This window comes from Epinephelus lanceolatus, chromosome 17, assembly GCF_041903045.1.
Source record: "Epinephelus lanceolatus isolate andai-2023 chromosome 17, ASM4190304v1, whole genome shotgun sequence".
In the NCBI taxonomy this organism is placed as follows: Eukaryota; Metazoa; Chordata; class Actinopteri; order Perciformes; family Serranidae; genus Epinephelus; species Epinephelus lanceolatus.
In genome coordinates this window covers 30,011,110-30,038,306 of record NC_135750.1, presented here as the reverse complement: position 1 = coordinate 30,038,306, position 27,197 = coordinate 30,011,110, and the positions used below count along the sequence as shown (strand labels likewise).

General features: G+C 41.8%; 1 protein-coding gene across 2 annotated transcripts in view; it reads right to left on the bottom strand.

The window, feature by feature from the left end:
• Positions 1-27,197, bottom strand: part of cdh23 (cadherin-related 23) — a 210,503-nt gene that overhangs the window by 89,820 nt on the left and 93,486 nt on the right. For both annotated transcript variants that reach the window (XM_078160989.1, XM_078160990.1), the window contains exons 9-11: positions 24,117-24,195; positions 4,678-4,790; positions 2,625-2,813 (exon numbers count right to left, since the gene is read on the bottom strand). In XM_078160989.1, the coding sequence (XP_078017115.1) occupies positions 2,625-2,813; positions 4,678-4,790; positions 24,117-24,195 (381 nt within the window). The remainder of the gene's footprint in view (positions 1-2,624; positions 2,814-4,677; positions 4,791-24,116; positions 24,196-27,197) is intronic.

Genomic DNA, 27,197 nt, shown 5'->3' with positions numbered 1-27,197 from the left:
CTCAGACTGAGTGCTGCTTTTGCTAGTGGTAAAATGTTGGGTGGTAACCCACAGAGGGACCTCTTATCACATGCCAGGTGTCTGGGTCGTCACCCCACCTGCGTGCAGCAATGCACTCGTGGTCTCTCCCTCACCATTGCAACACACCATCCTTGGAATAAATAAACAGACTTGCAACTAAATACTCCTCCTATCGCTCCTTCAAGTGCTTCCTTTCTCTTCCGTCTGCCGTTCTCTCTGTTTCTTCTCGCTTCACCAATTATTCAGACTTCTAGTTTTGCTCCATTGCAGGCTACTTTCTGTCCAACCATTTTTCTTAGAGTTCCTCCTTTCCTTTCCTCTCCTCATGTCTGTCTCTCTTTACTCTCCACCTTTTTCTCTATCCACTTGACTTGCAGTTATCTGTCAAATTCCACCCTGGCGGCTGCTGTGCCTGAATCAATCAGAGTTGACTAGCTTTCGGCTTATCTGCACCCTAGGTGATTGATTTTCCTCGTTAGGTATAATTTGATGCTCTATCCCATCTCTTCCAGAGCAAATTAAATTGTAGTCGAGTCCAATGCGCTGGTGTGAGCGAGCATGTGCACATGTGAGAGATGGAGAGGGAAAGTAAGAGAGAGACAGAGTGGCAGAGCAAGCGTAAAGTGAAAAAGTGTTTCTGTGTGTGTGTGTTAGTGTCTGAGTGTGTGTCACCACAGTAGGATGATAGATACAACTAATGGGAAGTGGCGGACACACTAAAGCACACTAAGGCGTGTTGTTGTACACTGCTGCTGACAGTCCACGCTGACAGTCCACACACACAGGCACGCAGGCACGCAGGCACGCACGCACGCACGCACGCACGCACGCATACACACACACACACACACACACACACACACACACACACACACACACACACACACACACACAGCTGCTGTGCACTTTGTTTCATGGAGTGGCTGATGTTCTTTTTGGCTGCTGCATTTATAAACCAGATAAACTGAAACCTAGAAATGACAACACAAAATACACACCACTCACATGTAGCTGTCCTACTCGCCTCTGTAGAGAGATCTTATCTGATTGAATACAGAGTGAAAAATGTCTTGCAAATGAGACTAATGAATCCTTCATTGATGCCTTGTGTCACTGCCAGCTGTTAGTCTCTGAGGTACTTCTTCAGTCCCTGGGAATGCCAGGTTGTTCATTAATAATAATAATAACTCTATTTGTATGATTACGTTTTCTGGCCCTGATCCTGATCTGTGTCCTTGAATACTGGGCATCTGCCAACAGAGTCTGATCTGATACTTCTATTTACTTAAATGTTGACACTGAAATAACATCTGTAGCCAACTTAAGCTGACACACCTTATTTTCCGCAAGCTACTTGATCCAAATACTGAAGGTCCTAGTTCAAAACTATTACATTTATAAGCTTAAATTATAGATACAATTAATGAATATCTAACGAATTAAAGACTCCTGGGATTGACACGAAGCGATAAACTAGAGCATGGGTGTCAAACATACACCTTATTGGAACCCTATTGCTAAGGCACTGTCAAAATGATTGATTTGTAAATGGTTTGTAAGGCAGGGGATAACTTAACCTGCTTCCTTAATAGCCTCCACTTTAGTTTGGTGTGGTGATGCCTGCGTTACTACACAGGAGTGGAAATGTATGGAAAAATGCGCATGTAATGACAGTGAGTAGCAGACTGGCTGAATGTGGACAAATTGAGGCATATGGTTGAAACTCCACTTATTTTTCTTCAGACATCTCAGGCTTGTTAATTGTCCCTTTTGTAAATGGATGACTATTTTCAGAGTGTACTTTTTTACACTAAAAGAAAGAACATTCTGGTGATGTTGTTATTGACACGTTACTATTCAGTGGTTTTACTGGTATGGCCCACTTGAGATCAAATTGGGCTGTATGTGACCCATGAGGTAAAACGAGATTGACAGCCCATAGCAAGACAGAGAATGTGTTGTTGTGACTACAAAAACACTCAGTGTTTCAGTGTGGAGGTTCTTCCCTCACAAATGATTTCTGACAGACAACAGCTGCAGACATTACTTTAAGCAGACAACAGAAAGTTTCATTTTGGCCTGTCATCAAGTTACTCATGGAATTAACGTTAATTCCATCAACTGCTGCCGGCTACATCTGTCATTTTAACCAGTGAAAGCGACAATCAGAGATAGGAGATTCGTTAGTGTTGGAGCTCAGCAAATCAGTGTGTGTTGCCAACCCCTGTGTCTGAATTCAGAGGTACTTACACAGAGACATTTTTACATTGACATACTTTAATTTTCACCTGCATATAGTAAAATACTTAAAGGAGTACAGGAGAACAGCACTTACATACTAGCAGGCTGTTGTAGAAAGAACTGCTGAGTGCAGTAAAGAAAGGATCAAATTCTGATCAGCGATATCTCATCCAATACCGATCCATTAAAATATGCCCAGATTGGTCCGGATATGAATTCTTAGGATCGGCATGAGACATCTCTACTAAAAATGGTAAGATACAGAAGCAGTATGGTATCATTGCAACCTAATCTGGATAAGAGTATCAGCCCAATGTAACAATGTTGTGACTGTGTCAGCCATCAGGCTGAAATCCACCCACCTCGTCCTTGTCTTCAGCCTGGATGAAGAGGGGAAGGGCAAAGCCCACCTGGGCCAGTTCGGTGATGTGAACACGATACTCAGAACTGTTGAACTTTGGTGCGTTGTCATTCTTGTCAATTAGCAGGATGGTAAAGGTGGTCATCACTGTCGCATCAGATGGACGGCGATCATCTTTCAACTCTGTGGCCTTATAGAGAGCAACCGGGGGAAGTGGAGAGAAAGAGATAAAGAGACAGAGAGAGTGAGAGCGAGATTTGATTGCACCGAAAATGTCATTTTGGATGGAGGTGGTCCGCACGCAATCTCAGCCAGGTATTTACAACTGTTCATTTATTGGATCAAAAGGTGGACGGACGGACTCAAAGCAATCATAGAAATAGGCTCAAAGTGAGGCCAAGAGAGGGCCAGGACATGTCCATCCACACATACACATACATACACCCAATGGGATTTGGGAGAAAGGAGTCCCATTGAGAAGACACAATTACACACTCTCCCCGTTTCTGGCTGCCTGAGTATCGAAGATGTGAGGCCTCTGAAATGAGAAAAATAGGAGAGAAAGATAGGAATGGGCAGCTGTGGTCCTTTATTGATGGAAGAGTGTCACAAGCAATAGGAGAAGCAATAGGAGCAGAGGCAAGAACAACATGCTGGTCTCTGGGTAATCAAGGTAGTTTAGCCTCTCTCGTCCCAACGCCACTGAATCATTTGACCTCCACCTCCACACGCTCAGCACTATCTAAGCTCCCTGAAGTTGAGAAATTAGTTGTATTACTATGGCACACCGCAATCAATAGTAGCACCACCTAAGAAAGCACAAGCAGAGAGGGGGAGAGAAAATGTAGAGGGAAAAAAATCCATATCTTATAAATACATTTTGGGCGACATTTTTTTCGTTTTCAGCACTTTCGCTTATTCTACTTTTCTTCTTTGTAATTATTGATTTCAATTAAAAAGATAGACTGAGGCTGGAATATGTAAGCCAGCATCTTTTTTTGTATTAAACCTCAGAGCCAGTTGTATCTCAATGTTGTATCTCTCATAAAAAAATGTCATACAACTTGCTTGTTATGAGCAATAACAGCAGCTGCATGAGTAAATACGTGAGTGCTAGTGAGGCTATTAGGTGCTCTTAAAAGGCCATTTGTTGTGATGTACAGGTGCAAACGATTTGACTTGACATGCCATCAAAATCCTCAAACGTAACATTGCAGTTACACGGGAAAAACTATGTCTTTGATCGCAAATCCTTCCACTTTCAGTTGCACTTGGAAATCCATTTCACGCACCCTCTCACACCCCGTGGGAACCACTTGGTGTACAATACTGGAAGAGAAGAAATGACAAGGAAAAAGAAAAGTGGTGGAGTGGACAAGGTGGGAAGGCCGAGGGTGGGGTGAGAGGGCAGGACTGACATGCTAAAAAGCCAAGTGCGATAGATTTTAGGCTCAGTGGAGGGACAGAGGGATTCAGCGGCTGCACCTGCTTCAAACTCAAGAAAAAAGGAAAAGAGGGAAGAACAAAGGAACCCTGAGCATTGAAGAGGACTCTAAATCCTGTTCCTTTATCTTGTCCTCCTCTGCTCCTCCTGTCCTCCCTGGCTGCTGGCTGTTCACTGAACACAAGCCCCTAAAGGGAACATTATCACAGAATCACAAACACAAACGTCTTCACTGACAAGCCCAATAAAGGAACTTGAATTTGTGTGGGTCATATTCGACACAGCGTCTATAAACATATAAAGTACTGCAGAATCTTGCATTTAGTCAGTGTTTAACAAAGTACTGACCTTGAAATCTTTCTTAATTATAGCAGTGTGTATCTACCTCAAAGACTGTCACAATATGTACAGTGTGAATTGGGAGTGAAGTCTTGCATTTAGCAGGTCTTTTGAGGCTATATAAAACCCAGACACTGCATTGATTTAATATACTATCATATCAAAGCCCTCTTTTGATCCACCGGCGAAACAGATTTCGATCCCTTCTCTTGGCTGCGACAGTCCCTCCACCCCTCAGCTGCCCCCCCCCCCCCCCCAGTCAGTAGCTCACCTTGACAGTGAGAGTGAATCCTGCTGAGTAGAGTGGGTTTTCTCTGTCCAGCTGGCCATTCACTGTCAGGGACCCGCTGATGTAGTCCAGGGCAAAAACGCTGTTGGTGTTCCCTGGATGGATGGATGGATGGAGGGAGAGAGAAAGACAGACAGAGATAAGAAAGTCAGAGGGACAAACGAAACCGGCGTTGTGTATAATTCAACATAACCCCTGGGATGCACCTGGGAGCCTCTGGACAGGAAGGCGCTGGATGAGCTATGTGCACGTCTCTATTTCATGCAATATGGATACGGCTTTTGCTGGGCTGTCTTTTGTCTCTCTACCTGCCTTTGGCTGACCCACCACCTCCAACCCATCCACAAGTTGCCTCTCCTGCATCCCTTTGTTTCATCTGTCACCGTCTGCCCTCCTTTCACTGCTTCTGTTTCTTTGTCAGCTTCCCCTCCTTCTGTCTCTTCTACAGTCAATTCACATTCACTGAATTCAAGTTGCATTATGATTTTAATTCACTTTCAATATTGAAAATCCAGTATGCTTATTTAATTACTTGAAATAAGCTAAGCTTCTGCTGAGGATACAATATTGCCCCAAAATTCTAAAACGCTTATTCAAAGCTCAAGACAATATGATCGCACACAAGACTGATACTGTGTTAGCACACTGCACAATCCTCCTGAACTACATCACTTTACATGGGCTGATGAATTGCATTAACTTTGTCATAGTCCATGCACTTCTTCAAAGAGAAGTGATACAAATTATGAACGCTGCACTGTTCTCATTAACAAGTTCAAGTGTGCCTGGTGTTCTCTATTCACTTCGATTACACAGGTTAAAATATTAGACTGAGACCCACTTGAGTCCTCTTCACATATTTTCTTATTCCCTCTCTTCTTTTTAAAATTACAGTCCTTCTCATTAAGTTTCCTCTCACCTCTCTCAAACTCTACCGTGACACTCAGTCTCACTCTCTCTCAGGCATCTTGTGGCTGTGGTTGTTGCCTGCTAATTGCACCCAGCAGATGGAGACAATAAGCGAAAATAAACCTAATCACCCTCACTTCTCCACTGTTAATCCCCCCCCCCCCCCCCCCCCCCCCCCCCCCCCCCGCATTGGCCGGTGGCACTCACCCAACCTATTCCCTCCATCAAGTCAAATAAGTCCCATTAAAAAACACATAACACCTTCACAACCTTATTGTGATTTGTTATGCCCATCACATGTGTTGCATGAGACCTGAAGAAGCCCCTGTGCAATCTAGAGATAATGGCAGTTCATACATGAGAATGTTATCAGAGCGATCTGCTCAGTGGAGCAAACAATGGAGCAGACAGAGCTGTATGAGAGGGCGCTGACAGTCAAGTCCACCTGGAACTAATTCACTTATGTCTTGTTAATACAGACCACTCTTACGGCTCTGACAGCCCAGCAGCTCCTCTGTGCTCCCACATACTGTATATTTAACAGGATAATCTCTGAATGAAAAAAGAGCAAACATTCTCAGTGAAATAATTTCCTGTCTATGTAAAAGTAGAAAAATATGTGGATATATACACAATAGTTACCAGGTTATAAAGCTGAAAATAGGAATCTCTTAACAAACTGCACTGATATGCATCTGTGGAAATCGTATTGCCATTGGATAGTGCCTGACTACATTAAAATGTACAGGTGTAAATGCACTCAAAACACATTGAGGACGAATCGTGATCTGATGAGCCAATCCACCTCTGGAGGTGGTCCGGGACGCCTTGTGAACACATTGAACATACATCTAAATGCAACTACGTTTTCAATCTACATACAACAATTACGTTTGTGGAGAACATGGCTCTCCCTCACCTGAGGCTGAAGGCACACAATGGTCTATCTCTCATCTGATGTAGACACCACTGGGGTGTCTCCCTCATCTGTAATGTATTCTTCTTGTCAGTCAGTGTCTTACAATCAGGTAGGCTTGTTTCGACCTTGTCTACCTTGCTGAGTGGCTCTGACATATATAAGAAAGAAAGATATAGACTAGTAAACTAGACTTTTGAAAAATATTTGTTTTATTTCTATACCAATATTGTCTCTGAAAATGTAGATATTATCATGATGTGCACCCTATATAACTGTAATTAAAAAATATAAAAATAAAATTGTTTTCTCATTCATATTATATGTTTACAGGCGGGGGCGGGGCTTGTTCGGACTGCGTTTGGTTGTTTGAACTGGACGGCGCGATCAGATCTCATTTGGCTTTCAATGTGGACACTGTATATATTATTATTAATAAAGTATTACTGTTTTGTCTTCTATTTTGTCCCTTAATCAATATTCATTAAAACACACAGCAATTTACAGCCCTTCACTGATTCCTTTGTAATGCATCTCAGCTTGCATACATAAACTTTTTGTAATTTGTACATTTTTTATAAAGTCTGTATTACTGCTTAGTCTTAAACCTGTGATCAACTATGCATTTTTTTTATTTTTATTCTTTTCTTTTTTTTGGTATGTTTACTGTTATTTAATCAGGGAGGTATCTTTATCTTCTTAAGCCATTTTTGGCTTCTCATCTGTCCTGCATAATGTTCAAACTTTTTTTTTGAATCCTTATTTTACACATTTATCTGCAAATATTAAAAAAAAAACAAAAAAACAAAACAAAACAGGTATAAATGTAATCAGGTTAAATCATATCTAGATTCAGTCTGGACACATGGGGCATGAAGGGGGTGTTATGTGTTTTAAAAAGCAAGAAAAAAACACAAAGAATCTTTATGTAATATAAAGAGAATAAACTACAAGCTACGCTACAAGCAGTAAATTCATAAAGTAGTAAAACGGCACTGCAGCTTTGCATTTTGACCATTGCTGCTTTGTTTGTCAAGTATATAATTGTCTACCTGAAACACACATAAAGTCATCATACCAGTAATATATTCACAGGACAGGTTTAAAAGGGAATACTACAGATGTAAGTCATTCCAGCCATTACAGGACAGAGGAAAAATGTACCACCACATCTGGGTTCTGATTCACTATTGTCTACTACAGATCATTTGATATGAGCAGATTTCAGACATATTAGTGAAAAGCAGAGGTGTTATTTCATCTATCATACTACACAACATCTGTTCATTAAAAATGAAACACAACTTTCTAGACTGAAATGATCTAAATTTAGAGTGGAGAGCAAAGCTATCAACACTCCAAGAACTGCTCTCTGACTTGCTTAAATATTAAAACTTTAAAATACTGTGTGTTAAAAAAAAGTTTTTTTCCTGCATGTAGTCACTGATCAGTACATGTAACATTGTTCAAAGTGTAAAAAAAAAATCCTACATGCCAAAAAGCATGTCCTCTGAATTCACATTGTTTTCACAGTACTTTTTTTGTAAGTAGGGCACACTATGGACCCTGCGCTGCACTTTGAGGGATTAAGAATGACTCTCTTTCAGATAGTTTATAGCTGAGGTCTAGACTCCTGAGAAACATGGTCAGATGGTAAGTCTACAGGGCACAACGGCTGGGGTCAACAGATTAACCTGTGCCTGTGTTCCCCACACCCCACTCCCTGCTCTATTATTGCCCTGTACCTAGCCTGGAATGGAGAGGAGGGAAGCTACAGAACAAAGCGCACAGAGGGGGTGTAGAGATGGGAGGCAGGCCAGCAGAGAGAGCACAGCCCTTGGGTAATTAGCCTGGATTGAGGCCAAAAGGTGGAGAAAGGGAGAGAGGCAGAAGGGACAAAAACTACTGATGATTATATCCAGCTTACATAATCTATTTAATTGTGGACCTGGAGGAAAGTGTTAATAGGAATGCAGTGTGACTCCTGCAATGCTCAAATTCCCAACATGATTAAAACTCAACTAAAAATACACACATGCCGACAATTTACATTAAAATCATACTTTAAACTTTAGAGTATTACAGAGTGATTGGTCAGGACAACAATGCATACTGTGCATTAAAAAATCGTTACAGGTCACAGTTTAAATTTTTAATCAATTTTTATTTTCTGATTATACACCTATAGTCATTGGTGTGGTCATAGCTGATGAGGTGGGTGTACTACTAGGTAGATGGGTAGGCTACTGAAGAGGAAGTGGGCATACGCCTATACATTTCAATGGCTTTTTGGCTGGCAGGATAATATACTGTAAACTGGTTCAGTTTAGGTTTGTGCAGTGTGACAGTTTAGACATCTCAAACATAGGCGTCATTTAGGTATGTTAAGGTATGGCAGCTGCCATACCTTGGAATCGGGAGAAAAAAACAAGTGTTACTGAATAAATTGTTCGCTACTTCGCTCCTCCGCGAGTTAGGAGTTATGTGAGTTATCTGTGTGTTGTAAAAGCATTTTGCTCTGCTGCTGTAGACAGCCTGTCTAATTGATGTCTTGAAGCCTGTCTGATTGTACGTGGGGGTTTTTTCTTCATGCCGGCATGTTAAGCTTGTATTTTCAGTCTCTGGAGACCTTTACTGTGTGTCATACACTGGACCCCTTGGTTATCTTCTAGAAATAAGCTTGTGATTAATTTATTTTCTTTATTTTCTGTGAAGTTAAACACATGACTAATGATGATTAAACGTCCTCTCGCTGTCCGTGGTGCTGAAATATGCACCAAAATAGGTCCGATGATTTCACTGCTCTCACCAAGTCGTGCATTACATGCAGACATGAGGTATTATGAACGTGAGAAACACCTTCATGTCCTTTGAAACAGTTTTCAATAGCATAGTATGCACTTCTGACAGGTCAAAGACCAAAGTGAAGTTTTATATAAGTTCATATTTTTGAAACTCCATCATCAGTATCTCTGTGACGTCATGTCATAATGCCATACCTTAGCTTTTGCTGAAACAACGCCCCTGCTCTCAAAAGTATGATTTTCAATACCATGAAAAATATAGACACTTCTCTTTATAATAACTGATACAGAGATGCTGTATTGAGGTGATGTATTGCATTGTAGTGCACAGCGTGCACCACCAGAGGTCAGTATTTACTGGTGGAAAAGGCAGCTGAGCTGAGAAAGATGGCATCTGCAAGTGGTAGGGATAATGTGACAAGACTAGAAACAAGCCGGCCACAAATGACAAAGCAGAAAAACAGCATATTTTTACTCAGTGAATTAAAGGATTATTTCAAACAAATCAGAGCTGGTAATTGTTGGAGCAGTGGACCATCTAACTAGATGACAAACAAGACTAAGACTTTGTTTTTTTAGAAAGATTTGTCATTTCTGTAGAGCTTGAATGAAGTGCATTTTCAATGAGTTAACAAGTCAATTAAGCTAGTCTTATTCGGTGAAAGAAAGACTACTGAATTCAAAAGGTGCAAGGTTGTGATGTTCTGTTCAATAAGAAAAAAATGTGTAATACTATTTCCTTTCTTTACATTTAAGCTTATAGAATGTAGAAAACTCAGTGCTTGAACACATCTCCCAGCTGAAAGGGGGGGCTCTATAATAATGTTACACTGCTAGAGGGCATTACCTTCGTCTTGAATGTGAAGATATGTCGTTTTTCTGAGATAGACCATTTGCTTAAAGCACTGATGCTTGCATATTTCTTGGGAGGATGGTCTCACAATTTGGATTTCAGACCCAGAAAAAAAGAAGAGCATGAAACAGAAGATCGATAATATTGAATGTTCCCTAGCAAAACGATGACCCTTTGTAATCAATGTAATAATCCTACAGAAACTGCTTGGGCCAAGTCGCTTATTAGGTGTATTAGTTTGTCACAGTTAGACTTAACTTGGGGAAAAATGCCTGTCATTTTACATCATGCACCAGTGAAAATAAGCTGACACATTCATTGCAACATTTACTTTTTTGCCTGGATGGGAGGGGGCAGTAAGGAGGTTGATGTTGATAATGATTGGTGGTGGTGGTGGGATAATGCGCATCAGAGACTCAGACCCACTCAGTGTGGGCATCGTGCCTCTAAATTGGTTTGTCAGCTTCAGTGGACTGACTTGCATGCCAATCTACTCCAACAGCCGCTTCTTACCCGGACGACTGGGCACTCACCTGGCCAAGCAACGAGTGGCGTCTATACACCAACACACACAAAAACACACACCTGCAAAAGCACATAAGTGGTGTGCTCTAATGTACATGTGCACAGTAACAGCAGACTGTTGGTTCTACTCTCTGGATGCATCTGGTAAAGAGGCTTTGACTCACTGCTTCAGGTTCCACAGAACGACCTTCCACCTCAGCTCTGCTGTGTCGAGCTTGACCAGAGACACAGACTGAAATTACACAGTGACTCACAGCTCCCACTGAGAGGAAAATATAATCATATTCTAATTGCTGATAGAAAGTGTTCTCCAGTGATCTGCCAGGACACTGTGATTAGACCCCCAGGGGGTGAAAATGGCTGCACGCAGTTATGCACACAGTCAAATTTAGCACAAATAAATGCACACTTCCTATTCGCGTTTGATATTCATATTTAGTGGATGTGTTTATGTGCTCCGTGTGTGTTAAAATATTTCTATTCTGAATTCTTATGTAGGTAGAGTATGCACGTGTGTGTATGTGTGTGTATGTGTGTGTGTGTGTGTGTGTGTGTCAGAGTGGATGTGGTGCTAACTGGCAGAGCTTGATTCTATGATGTGAGACTCCGGGGGATTAGCCATGCTCTCACATTACCGACAGTACTGGACTGGAAAATGAGAAACCATGCCATGATTTTGTCTAGTGTGGAGTACACACTTAAATGCTCGCTCTCTCTCTCTCACGCAATAACCACACACACACACACACACACACACACACACACACACACACCTACCTAAATAAATGCCCAAAAGCATGCACGCACAGACAAACAAACTCACACCATTATTTCCTTGTGGTGCAAATTTTGTATGTGTGCAATAGCTTCAATAGCTAATACAACAATTACGAGATAAAAGTAATCCAAATAATTTTGCCACTTTGAATAATCTCAGCATTACCAAAGCATAAAGAAAAGCACAGGTACGGATTTCATATTATCTATTGACAAACACATTTAAATTTTTATGTCATGAACAATGAAATGAAGGCTCATTTACGGAGAACAGTTTCCTCAATGAAATTCTCATTCTCCACAAACAAAAAGCAGGACAGAGGAGACAGAGTGGGAAAAACAGAGAGGTTGGAAACAGGAGTGTATTGAGTTGCAGAAGTGGAAAACATACATGTGTAGTTATTATGCGGGGATTGCCCAAGAGAACAGAAGAAATAAGGCATTTGATCTGATGAGTTCAATCGGGCGTGCGACAAGTGGATGACAATGACTTTCTCCGAGCAATGAGCTTTTGAGGACAGCCGAAGCAGGAGTTCTCCAAGTGTAATCGCCATGACTAAGCCAGTGACAACTGTTTTCTCTAGTTTGTGACAACACCATGGGGGCGCTGGAACATTCTAGTAATGTGATATGGCATGCAGCCAGTGCTCATAGTCTTGGGGCTAAGATTTTGTGTACTTTGCTAAATGTACACAAATTAGTGTCACTTCTAAGGATTACGCCTACAGCCAAATCATGTTGATGATGAGGTTTTAGTTATTGTCTTCAAACTACACTCACTTCTAAATCTAAATGAACAGCTTCTCGCATACACTGACTTGCTTGTGCACATGCTCATCTGTGCATTGACGCACACCCCCCTGTATGACAGCTACCAGTGCATTTGTATGTGTTTTTGTGTGTGTGATGTAGAGTGATAATGGCCCTGTGGGTGTCTTGCCATTGGCAGACAAGCTGCATTTCATGAATACTCAATGAACTAGTTTCATCAAAAGTTTTTCTTCAAAAAAAGGTTCAAGGACAAATATTCTAAGACAATACACGGCAGATGAAAGCAACTTGCTTTCTTGCCCAGGTATCACACTCTGTGTGGTTGACACAGCTGGTTAGACACACTTACACTGTTGCTTTCATGGCGTCCTCCACCTTGTTACAAAATGGTGTCTGCTTTTTCAGCAAGGAGTTACTGCAAGGAACAGTACAAACTTCTGTAGAGCAAGTCCAGTTTTCCAGTGGAGACTGTGGCCATAATGGCACACCCCTGAGAATTCTCAGAAGACTGAATTCAACTATGACTCAGTGCAGTACACTATAGTGTCAAGCGATCTGAGTCATTTAACTCTTACCTTTAATGTGACTGGGATTTAGGAAAAAACATCTAGCATGACAGAAAATGTCAGAAAGGATGGGGATACAATTGACCTATAGCTAAGCCCCGCCCTCAAACGCGATGAGCCAATCACAGTGTGTATAGCCATTCCCACACACTCGGACATTCTCTGCCTGGACGTCCACTGAAATGCATTACAGAAAGTCAGTTTTGTTCAGTTTTATGAGCTTTTTTGGAGATTTGAAGTTTAAAAATGGTCAAACAACACAAGGTATTCCAAGAGGCTGGGCAACGGGGTGTATTTTTACCCCTTCCTAAACCACATCTCAACTGAGAAAGTGTCAAAGTTTGTGAAAAAGTTTGAGGCAACATATTGTCACTTTACTGGAAAGAAATATAAAGTTATCTTTAACATCTCTAGCTAACATTAGCTAAAGTTAGCCTAATGTTAGCTCCCAGCTGCGTTGTTCATTATGTCACCTCGTTTGCTGGGAGTTTATTAGCCTGTTTTGTTCTAGTTTTGTACTTTGGTGATCGTACATCATTGTTAGCTGTTGTCCAAAGGGCTTAGAGCTTAGATTCTCTGCCTGAGCCTGAGCCTGGCCCGACCCGGCCCGCGGGCCCAAGCTGGGTCAGGCCGGGACCCCCCACCCCTCTGACGGGCTCAGGCCGAGCCGGTCAGATATGAGAGAGAGAGAGAGAGAGAGAGGGAGAGAGAGAGAGAGAGAGAGAGAGAGAGTCAGATATGAGAGAGAGAGAGAAATGGCTACAGGTTGGGGGTTGTAATTCACACATACAGATGGGGGGGGGGGTTAGAGATAAGTGGGAGGGACAGCGGCTTTCCGTGCCTCCAAAAAATATGCCCTATTCATTCAGTGTTTACCCAACACGCTCAATACATGGACATGCAATGGCAAGTTGTCATTAACTTATTACGTTATAAAAAACGATAAAAATATGGACTTATCCATGTTTAAAATGACCTGTTGAAGTGAAAAAACGAGTACTGATGGGAACAGACGAGTGGAGTTGATGTTTAACCGGCGCGGAGAGCGCAGGAGAAATGCGCTGCCTGTGTGGACAGTCAAGCGCCTGCGAGTACACTCACAGGACTTCCGTGGCACTAACACGCTCGGTGTGCCCTTAGCGTTAATTATAACAGCCAACTTATTAAAAAATGTCAGGTCTTAATCGGGCTCGGGCCCATAATTACAGTTAATTGGACGGGCCGGTCCGGTCCCGGACATGACGTGCACGAGCTCGGGCTGGGTTGGGCTGAATTTTTTGGGCGCGATCTAAGTTCTAAAAGGGCTCTAGTTAAACGAACGTTTACTTATGGAGCTTAGCTTCATTAACTTATCTGTAATCACAGAGATATCAAAGGTTTGCAAACGTTAAAAAGGCTGTTATCCTTTTCTCATATTCTGAGCCAAAAACCTTAACTTCAGTGGAACAATGCTGATCCTCTATCTTGTTGTCTTTGATGGTGACGGCAACGAGATGTGGTTTATCACACTTACACTGGGACCTGTAAATTTTGGCTTGTAATTTAAGCTTTTCATCAACCTTCTCAACAATAAAATGATGAATATATCCCTCCAATGCGTAGTTTAGGCCCTTTTGGTTACTTCTCAATGAAATCTGATTGGTTTTGTCCCCAAAAATCATCAATTGCCTCATGCGAAATGCCATGTACTGTGACACCGGCTATAGCGCTGGTCACTGAATGTTGATATTTTGTCCAAGTGAGTGGAGGGGGGTGTGGCTTAGCCATAGGTCAATTGTGTGGTTATCGTTTACATTCTGTTTACATCTCTGTAGGGTGGGTAATACTTTACCTAATGCTCTTCATCCATGACCCCACATACCCATACAAAGTCGGTAGGTTTTGTGTGAAAAAGGGTGTCGGAGATTTATGTTATCTGCCCAGTTGCCACCCTCTCTCCAAGTACTCTACCCAGTGAACCTGCAGGATTAGACCACAACCTAGGGCTGAGCAAAATGGCCCAAAATGTTATCAATATCAACAATTATCACAATAAATGTCAAATCATTATTTCTTTCAAGTTTTATGGCTGATTTTTGCTCCTGAGTTAATGTTGAAGAAACCAGGTTCGAAAATTGTGGTTCAAACTATTCTTTATTGTCAGGACATGACAGACTCTTTCCAAACAGTGAAACATGTCGCGTATCTGAGGTGGTTTCAAAACAATTATGATCAAAATGATGCCAATAAATAAAACAACAAATAGGCATAATATGCCTATGAGTTTATCATGCTACCAGCCACAAGTAAGATATTATCTTACTTGTGGCCACAAGTAAGATATTATCTTACTTGTGGCTGGGAGCATGTTAAACTCTTTGTGCAGGCATTTTGTAAGTGTTTTAGCAGACAATGTAAAGAAAATAAATAGACAAACGAAAAATTTCACCTGCAGTCACTATTTTATGTAGTATTAAATGTACAGTATTATTTTCTGCCATTTCCCAATCAAAACTATGACAAAAGACCGATTTTGATGATACTGTGAAGTAGTGTGGGATCATTCATTGTTAAGCAACCACCATAGCTCATGAGAATCTATCTGACGTAACTCAGGCAAACATCATGTATACTGATGAGCCAATGTATTAAAGCTTTATTCACATTACGTGAAGTCCTGGTTATTCACGTTATGTCACTGTATTTTAAGGATGTAGCCGCAAGTAGTATGGGAGGTCGACTACCCATACAGCTGACTTGGCTTATGTTATGTGGTGAATTTAATTGTAGGGTAGCCCAGCGCTGTTATCCGTGGTCAAAACAAGCAAAATAAAAATAACTATGAGCATGCTGAACATTGTTTTAACATGATAGCATACACTTCAGTGTTGTAACCTACACATAAGCTGGGTGGCTCGTCTCGTATTTTTCTTCTACTTTTTCATCTTCTGTTTACTGGCGGCCACACCTAGCATTTAAAATGCATAGCATCTCCCTCTCCCGGTGTATGGGTAAAATTCTATCAATAATATCACAATTATGAAACATTTGTGGTTTATCTATTGACGAAAATTATATTGAGATAGGCTACCTGTCACTGTTTTATCGCCAAGCCCCATTATGATCCCACACCTGCTTCCCACCTGCTGAAATGGTCGTGTTTTTGCAGAACGCCAGACTAAGATTGGCGTACCACTTTCTGCACCTGAACAACAATCTCTGCAATAATGGGCACAAAGATACAGCGTAATATCTCACCTCCTCTCACTAAGTAATTGTCCATTTATTATCGTACTTAGAACAAACTAAACTACACATTCCTGAGTGCTTCCTCTGTTGACTTTGGTTCCAGATGCCGCAGTAAAAGCTAAACTGATTCTCAACCTGCTCACAGACAAAGGCATCGATCCACAATCTTCAGGTCTTGTGGAAAATAATCAAACTCAGAGATATTGATTGCAGGCTTTGATCTGTCAGCTCAAGGTGTCACATTTTCTCTTTTCAACAGAACATTGAGCTGGCAGTGTAGTCTTATCTCTTCACTTTGTGTGTGCACGTGTGTGTGAGAATTTTTTTCTGTGTCTCTAAGAGTAGATTACAGTACTTGGGATTTACCCTACTATCTGATTTTTTATTTATATATTTATTTATTTTTTGCAGTTTGCTAGACGATCCAAATCTGTTTCTGCACGCTCTGTACAAAACAACAGCTGGCTGGAAGACAGAAGCAGAGGAAATTGGGTTTGGCATCTGGAAATGTGCTTGTTCAGAAGCAGATAGCTTAGGATAACATTTCTCAAAGCCAGCAGTATCCCCTTTATCCCGCAGATAAATGAAAATAAAGGAGAACCTCTAACACCAATAGATAAAGCTGGAATATATATGTTAGGGATGTAATGTTGCTAAAAAAATTTGCTTTGAGGTGACAACAACTGCCGAATGAGATCAAGGGCGGAGTGGAGGATTCTGACTGAACCTTGGTAAATGTAATCTTATCTTTTCGTATTTTCTTCATTGCTGTTTTCTTTTTAACATATATACATATATATATGTGTGTATATATATATATATATATATATACATATATATGTATATATATATATATATCTTAGTAGTTGTAAGATATTTAATCTGGATTTCTAGTGTGAATTGCACAGTGCATGTAACAGTGGTATATTGACTGACCGAGGAATCTGTTTGGATTAAATCCAATGAATGAAGAGAAGATGGAAACCAGTTGTATGAGACCTGTATCATAGCCCAGTGAGGTCTGGACTTGACTGTAAACACGACTGCTAGGCTCTACCAGAGTCGACTAGACTTTGAATTGTGTTGTGATCAGTGTCCCGCTGACTATCTGCCTCCTCCAAGAGATTACATAGCAACGGGCTGCAGAGAGCCTCAGAGCGTCTAATTGAAAACCCAGAGAAATCCCAGTGATGCGGCAGTCACAATAAGAGCTCCCCATAGAATAACAGGTATTAGCCTTGTCCATATTACAGCGTGCCTGCTGATACGAGTTAGGTAGTATGGAATCAGAGCATCAGGGTGTAGCAGTATTGAAGGATAGAGATATGTGAGAAAAGGCAGAGGAGGGGAAATAATCGCCTTTACTACTTATCAGTTTGTCCAGGCAGGAAATGGCGTGGCCATACCTGTCTGACCTGTATGCTGGGAGAAGGCTGATACACAAAGACAGTCATCTCCCTCAGATCCACTGCACTGGACAGGGTACAGACAGGGTGTTCACATGCTGTCCCAGACAAAGGCCAAGGAAGTCAGTGGATGCCTGTGGCTACGCTTTGACTGTGCGTCAGTACAATATGTGGTCTCACTCCGCAGCCTCTGACAAACTTCAGAACAGTGTTGGATTTTTTTAGTAAATAGAAAAAAATGAGTTATCATCTTTTATCAATTTAGACAATTATTCTGCTTGGGTTGCTGCAAATTAAAATCCAATGCGGTCAGGCAAGAGAATGTGAGAACTAGGAGTTGGTTGGCATTGGGACAATATCTTTGCTGCAGTTTCCAACACGGAGACGATGCAATGAGAGAGGAAGAATCATCTAAAAGGAAAGAAAGGGTAGAGATGGAAAAGGGCTTAAGATGGGATTAGTTGTGCTTGTGTGTGACAAAAGAGATAGAAACAAGCACACACAGATAAACAAGGGGCTGATATGAAAGGCTTGGGGGATGTCCTTTCATTCTGCAAGACGCTTGGCTGACTTTTATTCTGCTTGTTCTTACACTATCATTACAGCACAGTGGAGAGGCTACACAAAGTTTACACGAGGGCTTAACTCTTATCCTAACGGACAGCAATACTCTTGGACAAGACTTGTTGGCCTTTAACTCTCTGTAATAGGAATCACAGATAGACATGCTCTTTTTAGAGAGGTAAATTTTACGACTATTGGGCCCAAATTTGGGGTATTTTCATATTTCTTAAGAATCATACTGTGATTTGATCCCTTTTATTTTACCTTCTTCCTCTATCCCTCTATCTCGTTATGTGTATGTGTGTGTCCATGTAGCTAAGACATCCTCACGAGCATGTATTGTGTGGACATTGTGCCAGAGTGACTCTGTCTGGGCTTTGGAGTGTCAGTCCCTCAAGGTTGCTGGTGTTGGTGAGACTGACCAAGGCTGTGTTCCTGCCTTGGTCGTCCTCAGAGGTGGGTTTGAGTGGATAATAGCAGATGTTTTGGGATTGTTTGCTGCTGGAGCTCTTGTCAAAAGCTACGCTGAAATACACTGTACCTGTGAATCCAAGCTCACTGCAAAAACCCATTGCTAAAACTGTTTTTTATTTGAAAACCACTAAGGCTCAACACACTACATGGTCTTTATGTTTTGTAAAAATTTATCCTTGGAGTAAGACTAGAACTGTTGCGGGAAAAGGTCACTTAACATTACCGACAGTGACTGGAGTCATAGCAACCAGTGAAACAAGACTGAGCAAGCAGATATTTGATTCCCTGAACACGCTGGTTGCTTCTCAAAAGAGATACCTGAGCACCTGTGGAATTCTTCTGCTATCCTTCCTGCATTTCCTAATGGGCCAATTACCAGCATGAGCCCAGTACAGAACCTTTAAACAGGTCTTTAATGCACATTTAGGATTGTAAGAGGCATCACTTGATATAATATTGCCAGTGGCCAAATTCGACTGACTCAGAAAATGTAATGAAGTGAAGATCTCATTTTTGTTACACACAAAATGTTAAGTCCTTTCAGGTGAGAGTTTCAGATGAGGGGAAGTGCATTAAGATTTTACTACTGCAATCACCATTCAAAACGTGCCTGTTCAGAACGGGCCGATTACTTGGCCCCGGTATTGCAGCTTGCACCTTTTTCTAGAGAACCTTTAATCCAAACTTCACTCTCGACACTGTGCCTCCTTGGTTCCTGAGCAATACACCTGCCATGAAATAGTTGCGCCTCGCATCAGTGCTAGAGTATGTGTGGTATTTGGGTGCAAACATATGAAGTCAATTGGATGAACAGTTGTTGAGAAAATCGAAGGACAGACAGACAGACAGACAGACAGACAGACAGACAGAGGCTCCTTCCATTTTAGTTTGATCACATATCAAATATTTGGCCAAACATTAGCAGTACCAGGAGAGAGCTCGGTAATAATGATAATTGCCAGAGCACCTCTATAACTTTTGTCTGATCAATAATGATTTGTCAGTGACTCTGCAAAGCTCTCTCAAATAAAAAGGCTTGCAGAAATTACACATTCATTAATCACTAAAATCTCTCACACTCATGATTTAGTTTCAGTCCAGCATGCCCCTAAGCAATCTAAGGCATACTAACATGATTATTGGTGGATTAGACGTGAAGAAACTATTATTTTTTATCTTGCTTATTTCAATAGTTTGGGAAGTACACATCACATGGTTAATGCAGCTTTTAAGCTGGTCTTTAGGCTTTGATAATTATACTGTAAATCATAATTGAGACATGCAGGCCTTTACATCATTAAATAGAAGACTCACATTTAGGTGTCACTGTTTATAGGACAAGGAAATATAAGGAGCAATTACAGCAGCATCCAAAGTGATGAGTATTAGGTCATTAAAAGGTCATTAAATCAGTATCACCTCCCCAGTATATATGTTTGTTTAGGGCAACAAACACTGAAGGCACAGAGTGATATCCTTGTTTGTTCATGGTGGGAGAATTTGCTATTGTTGGAGCATTTTGGGTAAAAAAAAAACATACAAGCAGAAAGCTTACAGAAAGCTCTGATCAGTACTGAGCTTAAGCTTATGATATATAATGAGACCAGTAGGTCAGAGGTCCAATAAGGGATACATCATACCCTGTGGGCCAGGGATTTACCATCAGAACCCCCCCATCACAACAAACAATAACAACTGCAATATTGGAGGCAGAGCGCTGCTGTGATGCTATCTCTTGTACACATCAAATCCCAGATCCGCCCTCTGATTGGAGGAGGGAGAGGAAATCCTCATCTTGAGTCCCACAATCATTAGCATAAATCACAGCTGCAATTAAAACCTCGTTTATCTTAATTACTGAACTAATGAGACGAGTCCCGCAGGAGTGAGCCGCACTCTCTGAGGACACTCGGGGCGAGGAGCGGGAAGGCGTTGTGTGGAGTCACTCTTAAGTCTGCAAACAAGCACGCCCTCACACTAATCTGACTGCAGCACAGCACATGAGCCAAGATAGACAGAGACATATGGGAAACTACACATGTACAAGCACACGCACACAGACACACAGACACACAGACACACACACACACACACACACACACACACACAGAAAATCATCTGACAACCTTACCCTCCCACCTTTATCTACTGGCACTGCATCACCCTTCAACTTCCATTATCTATCAAACTTATAATGATTTTATCAAGCCTACAGGCTCCATCTCCATAAGGGCTTAGTGCGGTGCTATAACTCTTGATTTTGCAACGACTGGGAATACATCGCAACACCTAATTAATGTCTTTTTAATGCTCTTCTCCTCTAGAGCTTAACTCAGCCCTTCAACTTTGCAGCAAACACAACACACACAACAATACAACATGTGGCAGCAGATGGTAAGTAAGACTAAGTAGGTGTGTGCAGTGAATGGGAGCAAAGTGTTTATGGTGAGCTCCATGAAGTAGTGGGCTGGGCTGTGGACTGTGCACACATGCATTGAAAAACAGACACTCACAAATAATACATGACATGCTCACATGCGTGCACATGCACACATGGGGTCAAATTCCTTCGTTCAGCAGTGAGGTCAGGCAGTGACTCAGCAGATGGCAAAACAATGAATATCTTCATCACCCAAAATTCCCATGGTGCGGCAGTGCCAGCCCTTATCAGCCAGCTGGCAATACTGGAGGCACCGATGTCCTTCCATCCTGGCCATTCTGGGCTCGACAGGGGGCATGCAGAGTTTAAAGGATACAGTCTACGCGCTGTAATCCTCCCAGCTGGAGTTTATTTTCACTACACAGATCAATGTTTCAGACCTGAAGGATCTGCGAGGGATTGTTCGTCCTTCAGGATCGAAACCCTGATTGTGATGAAAATGACCACCCTACAGGGGTATTAAAGTGGCATTACATCAGCGACTGAGTCAAAAGTGTTGTGTTTTTATTTTAATAGGAGAATGGAGGAGGAGAGGTAAGCAAACGGAAGCCGGCATCTTGCAGAAACTTAGTAAAACAGATGTCTCCTGACCAGAAGACATTTGGATCAAAAAGGTAAATATCAGGTGAAAAAGAGGCTCTTTCCCTGGAACAGTCATATCTATGCTGAAGACACAGTCACTGACTTCAATGCACACAAATAAGTCACAAGAGTTCAAATTTCAATAATTTCCCATTATTTTATAGTCAAGTTAATATTGAGAAGCTATGTGTTAGCCATAAAGAGAGATACAATCTCCATTTCACCTTCTGACCTTTGAGTGCACAGCACCAAAAGAATCCAGATAATGCTACAGCAGCAGTGGTGCACCCAGAAATTTCTTATAGGGGTGGCCAGATGGGTGGCACACCAAAACCAAAAGCCATAACTGAATTTCATGAATTCTGTTATGCTGCTTAAGTATATAGGCTAGTTGAAAATCATGTAAATATGGAGAGATAAGTTAATACGTACTTAAACATTTTGGTTTACTATTTTACAGTTTAAACTAATTATCTGATGTACAAGGACTAATACCAGTACAGTTAACATTTTGAGTTCCACAATAATCCTGTTTTAATGTGTTATGTATCTGTATCAGTGATTCATTGTTCTACAAATGCTGGTTGTCCTTTTCTTTACAAAGACAAATATACAGCTTAAATTTGAAGGAGTACATTGATTGTAAGGAACAACTTACTAGCACTTTGTAAACTTAATGTCCTTTAATTCAAGCTCAATTTCCCATTGATGATGCTTTTTCATGACGTTTTTATGAAGCTTCTTTTCTATGTTACGTTGCTTCTGGTGCAAAGCAAATTTCCCTTGGGGCAATAAAGGTTTAATTCATTCATTTATTCATGCCAAACATTCACTGGGAACCAGCCTCTTCAGTTTTAGGGGACACTCACGGCTACCCATCAAGTCCATTTTCATTTAGATATCTTAAGGTGAGCTATGGCACTTTTTCCCTCACCAAAATTTAGCTTAACTTTGAAGTGTCATACATCTCTCTTCCCAATAAGCTATGACATGGCTGGCAACACTGGATGCCTTAGGTTGTTTTGGTCACAAGATATCATCCATAACTTCATGCTACCTTAAATATGAGCATGCTGGAGCCTCTTAAAGACAGTCATATTGGTCTTCAATTGTTTTTGCCAGGGGGGGATGGTGGTGGTCCCAACCACTGTACCAGAGTGGGTGGACCACTGTGCAGCAGGACTAATACGGGAGCTTGTTATTGTCATTTTACTGAGTGGTGTTAACTGAGTTATGCTTACTCTTTAACAAACTTAGTGGAGTAATGTAACCTGGTTACGGTGTAAACATGACAGCTGCATTAATCTGAGTTTTGACTAATCTAGTTTTAATCACAGCAACAGAGTGCATGTACACTCTACAAAGTTAGTCCATTTCTCTTTAAGTCCTATCCATTGTAGATTTATTCTCTCCAGTGTGGCCACATTCATCTATTCATGTAGGTTCAACACAAGCTCAAAAACATGACTGCAAATTAATTTATAAACAGCGACCGTAGCCAGTGCAGCGGAGTGCACTTGAAGGTTTTTCAGTTCAGATCTCAGAGGGAGGAGTTAATGAGTAACGTCTCCTAGTGACACTGAAGTCTCATTAAGTAAACCCCTCAGCAAGTAACATGGCTAAAAGGTTGAGAGTTAAACAGTGTGGCTGTGCGTGTGGTACAGCATGGACAGACAAATACACATAAAAACAACACCTCCACTGACATTACCACTTTACCCACTTGCTGTTACTCCTCAAAACAGTCTCTGTCATTAAAAGTTTAATTAAATTGATTTCTTCATCCTGCAGTCCTTACCATACTTGGAATCATTTCTGTATATGCATGTCATTACACACATAATAATATATAACAACATACTTAATAGTGACAATCCTAGATATGGATCAACACCAAAATCTAACTTAAAGCTCCTTGCCCCAAGGTAAATCTGTCCACTGAGTTTCATGGAAATCTGTTTCGAGTTTTTGAGATATCCTCCTGGCAGACAGACAGACAAAGTAACTGGCAGGCACAAACATCCCATCCTTGGCAGAGGTAAGAAAACTCTTCAGGAGTATTAAAGCAGGATCACTGCTATAACCTTATCAGCAGCGTGCAAACTGTGGCTTCCTCTCGTCTCCTTTAAAGTCAAACTCTCAGGTATAGTTACACCAACACAAGTTATGGATTGTAGGAAGAGGCCCAATTTGGTGATCATTAGTGCTGACACTCTATTTCCGCGCCTTTTTCCAGAACTGCATGTGTGATATATCTAATAAAACAATCAAACAACACAAGTCGGCAACAACAGAATATCATGACATCACACTCTTCTTCCGAAGGTTAAATTTGTCACTCTGACAAACCATAATCCTGTTTTGATGGCACGAGCCAACTTGTGAATGATAACTCTAAATGAAGGCTGACTTCCGCACAACGGCACCAAACAGTGATTAATAACTGCTTACGGGTGAGCCTATTCTCCAATTCTGAGGCCGCTCTCTGCTGTTATTGACTGTTGTGCTTGATGAGACTTGTCTATTATTGCTGTGGGATTATGATAAGAAGTGATCGATTTCCCCTCTCTGTGCTGTGGATGTCAGATTGATTATGTGACTCAGACCTGAGATGATGGTGTAGCCGATGCCTCTCGGTCGGCCAAGATCCTGGTCAATGGCTGTTATCTTGCGCACTTCGTATCCCTGCAGAGGCACACACACACAAAACATACTGTATAAGCTGCATGTGATCTTCACAGTCACATTTATTAGCATTTCTACAGTAGATTCCGCTTTCATTTGACCCATTATCAGTGACAAGGAAACTAGTATCACTGTAAACAGCTACCTGCAAATGAAATAATCATTCCCTGTTGGATGGTTCCTGCACTTTGCCATGTGTACAAAATTGTGATAGCAAAAAATGTTGGCTTTCAAGATGGCAATGAATCAGTGAAATCTGTAACTGAAGCATCAACTTGGAGACAAAACATTTCCCAGTCAGATATTCGTTATCAAGAACAAGAACAGGAATAAACAAGAATGAGTACTTTTCTCCAACAAAGACACCAAATTATTCTGAAACATGAGAGGGCTGTATTTCAACTGGAAAGGGACAAAATTATTATTGAAACCTGAACAAAAAGGCAAACAGCATCACAGCAGACAAATCAAAACTTTTTTTGTATTATGGAGTGTTTTATTAGCATTTCATAGGGGTTTATTTCTCATTTCATTGTTTCAAAACTCTCCAGCAGCGGCAAAGAGTCCGCAACTCGACAAAACCACAGTATGACAGTTGAAAAAAAAAAAAAAAATAGAAAAGAAAGAGAGAGAAAGCTGTTTGAAAAGTCTTTGATCCGCTGAGCTTTCTCAGCCTTCGTGCCTCAATCAGACACGGTGGTGATACTTAAAAACCCCTGTGCTGCAGTGAGAGATGGAGGGACCCTCCCTACTTCCCGGTTTCCTTCCTTCTCTCCTACTCCTACCGTCCTTTGCTCCCTCACTTACCCCCCTTTAGCTCTCTACTCACACCAAAGCAAGCTGCCTCCCATTGATCCTGCAAATTGTGTCTTAGGCGTGTTTATGCTCCATTTCTGCCAAAGCATCTCCTGTCATTGACCAATTACAGCAGAATCAATTACAAGCCTTTTAGAGAGACTGATTCACACCAATCACTAGCTGAGAGGGAAACACACACACGCACGCACGCACGCACGCACGCACACACACGCACACACACACACACACAGAAGATTTAGGAACAGACTAGGAGAGAAATAAGGGACAGAGAAAGCGAGTGAGGAGATGAAGTGATGCTGACTTAATATGAGCAATATTCTCGAGCTGTCCACACAAGTGGAATATGTTCAATCAACCATCAAAGATACAATCCCCTCTCCTGCAAACACACACATACACACCCACACATATACCCATTCCAAAGCCAACCCCCCTCTCCCCCTCCTCATCCTTTCATTTCTAGCTATACAGTGCATTACCCCCCCCCCCCCCCAACCCATTCTTCTTTTCTCTCTTTCTCCTCATTGATTTGACAGCCAAATTGTGTTTGTCCTAGAAGGAGCTTAAACGTCAGTCCAAGCAGCATGAATTCACAGCTACAACAGCTGAAAACCCTGCCCTGTGATTTCATCTGAAAAAAGAAATATTTTCTTCTACTCCTTTGTCAAAGTTCTCTACGGATGACGGGTTGATTGGCTGGAGAAAAAGAGAAAGACAGACACAGAGAAACAAACAGGAACTGAGAGGCAGAAGGGGGGGGGGCGGTTCTCCATGCATGTGAGTGTATGTGCACTCACACCTTTGAGAAATGACCTATGACAGGGATCCAAGTTTGATATCCCTTTACGTGTAAATGTCATGGGCCTTGAGAACAGTTGACACTCGTTCCGTCACTGTACGCCCTCAGCTTATCACTGCCCAACACTGCCTAATGGAAATGACACATGCCTGTTAGAATAGCACATGAGGGCATCGAAAGTGTGTGCGTGCAGTGGCACTGCTGGCCTGTGTTTCTGTGTCTTTCTGTCTCACTATAAACACTGTTGTTATCCTGTCTCTATCTGTTGTGGGGGTCAAAGGGGCTCGGCAACAGATTTTGGTTGCATGCCTGCCGTGACCTCCTCCCACAGTGTCGCAGTAATGGGATTATACACTGCCCCCTACTGTTAGAGGCAAGAACTACAACACTCCGAGGCAGTCTTACTGAAGCTTAACGCTGCTCAGCTGCTGTGAGAAATCTGGAATCCACTCACTAATGTCAACTTTGTGATCCAACGTAATGCTGCTCTTTTTTAACTCTCTCCTCTTTATTTCGTCATCTAACTTTTTCTTCTCACCTTTTCCTATTTCACCCCGACATCTCTCTTTCTGCCCCCTCGCATCTCCCCCTCCTCTCCCTCCTGCTGTGACCTTCCTGGTGACAGTTGATGAATCAGAGAGTCGGGGAGACACCGGGCGTCGACTCCGTCACGCCCCGTTAATATGCATGCAAATGTAGCACTTGACATTTCTACTACAGCGCATGCAGGCTGAGGGAGGGAGGACGAGGGATGTGCGGGTGGGTGTTTGAGTCAGGGGGGGGTCTAGGTTGGGTGAGTCAGGGGAGAGAATTTGGGAGAGGCAGAACAAAGCTGATGGAGACAGAGAGAGAGAGAGAACAGAAATAAGGACGGACAGTATTATGCCCCTGTGTGTAATTCCCCCTCTACGAGTGGAAACATCAATAGCTGGACCATTAGCCACCTGGGAACCGAGTTTAGAGGGCTGAGTCAGGGGAGTGAACATAATGGTGTACAGGGAAACAGACACTCAGTGTATTAGATACCCATTACAAACTGACTTGCAATAAAGACAAAGGTAAGGTCATGGGGAGACTCTACTGCTTAGTACTTCATACAATACAAAGACTTCATACTTCACACACATACTGAGCACATGAGGAAGCATGGTGAGATAAATCCTATAGCCCCAGTGACCTTTGCTAGAGGCCTCACATCCCTGAAGCACCACTGTAAATCTCCCTCAGTAATTACAGTCTCCAACACTTGCAGTGCTCTATGTAGGGGCCTGAGGCAGAGTTTGGATGTGTGTGGGTTCCTGGGGGGGATGGGGGGGCTCAGGAAGCAGGATGAGAGGTGAGACATCCTGCCCTGATAATAACTCAGGGACCGATTTTTAACCAT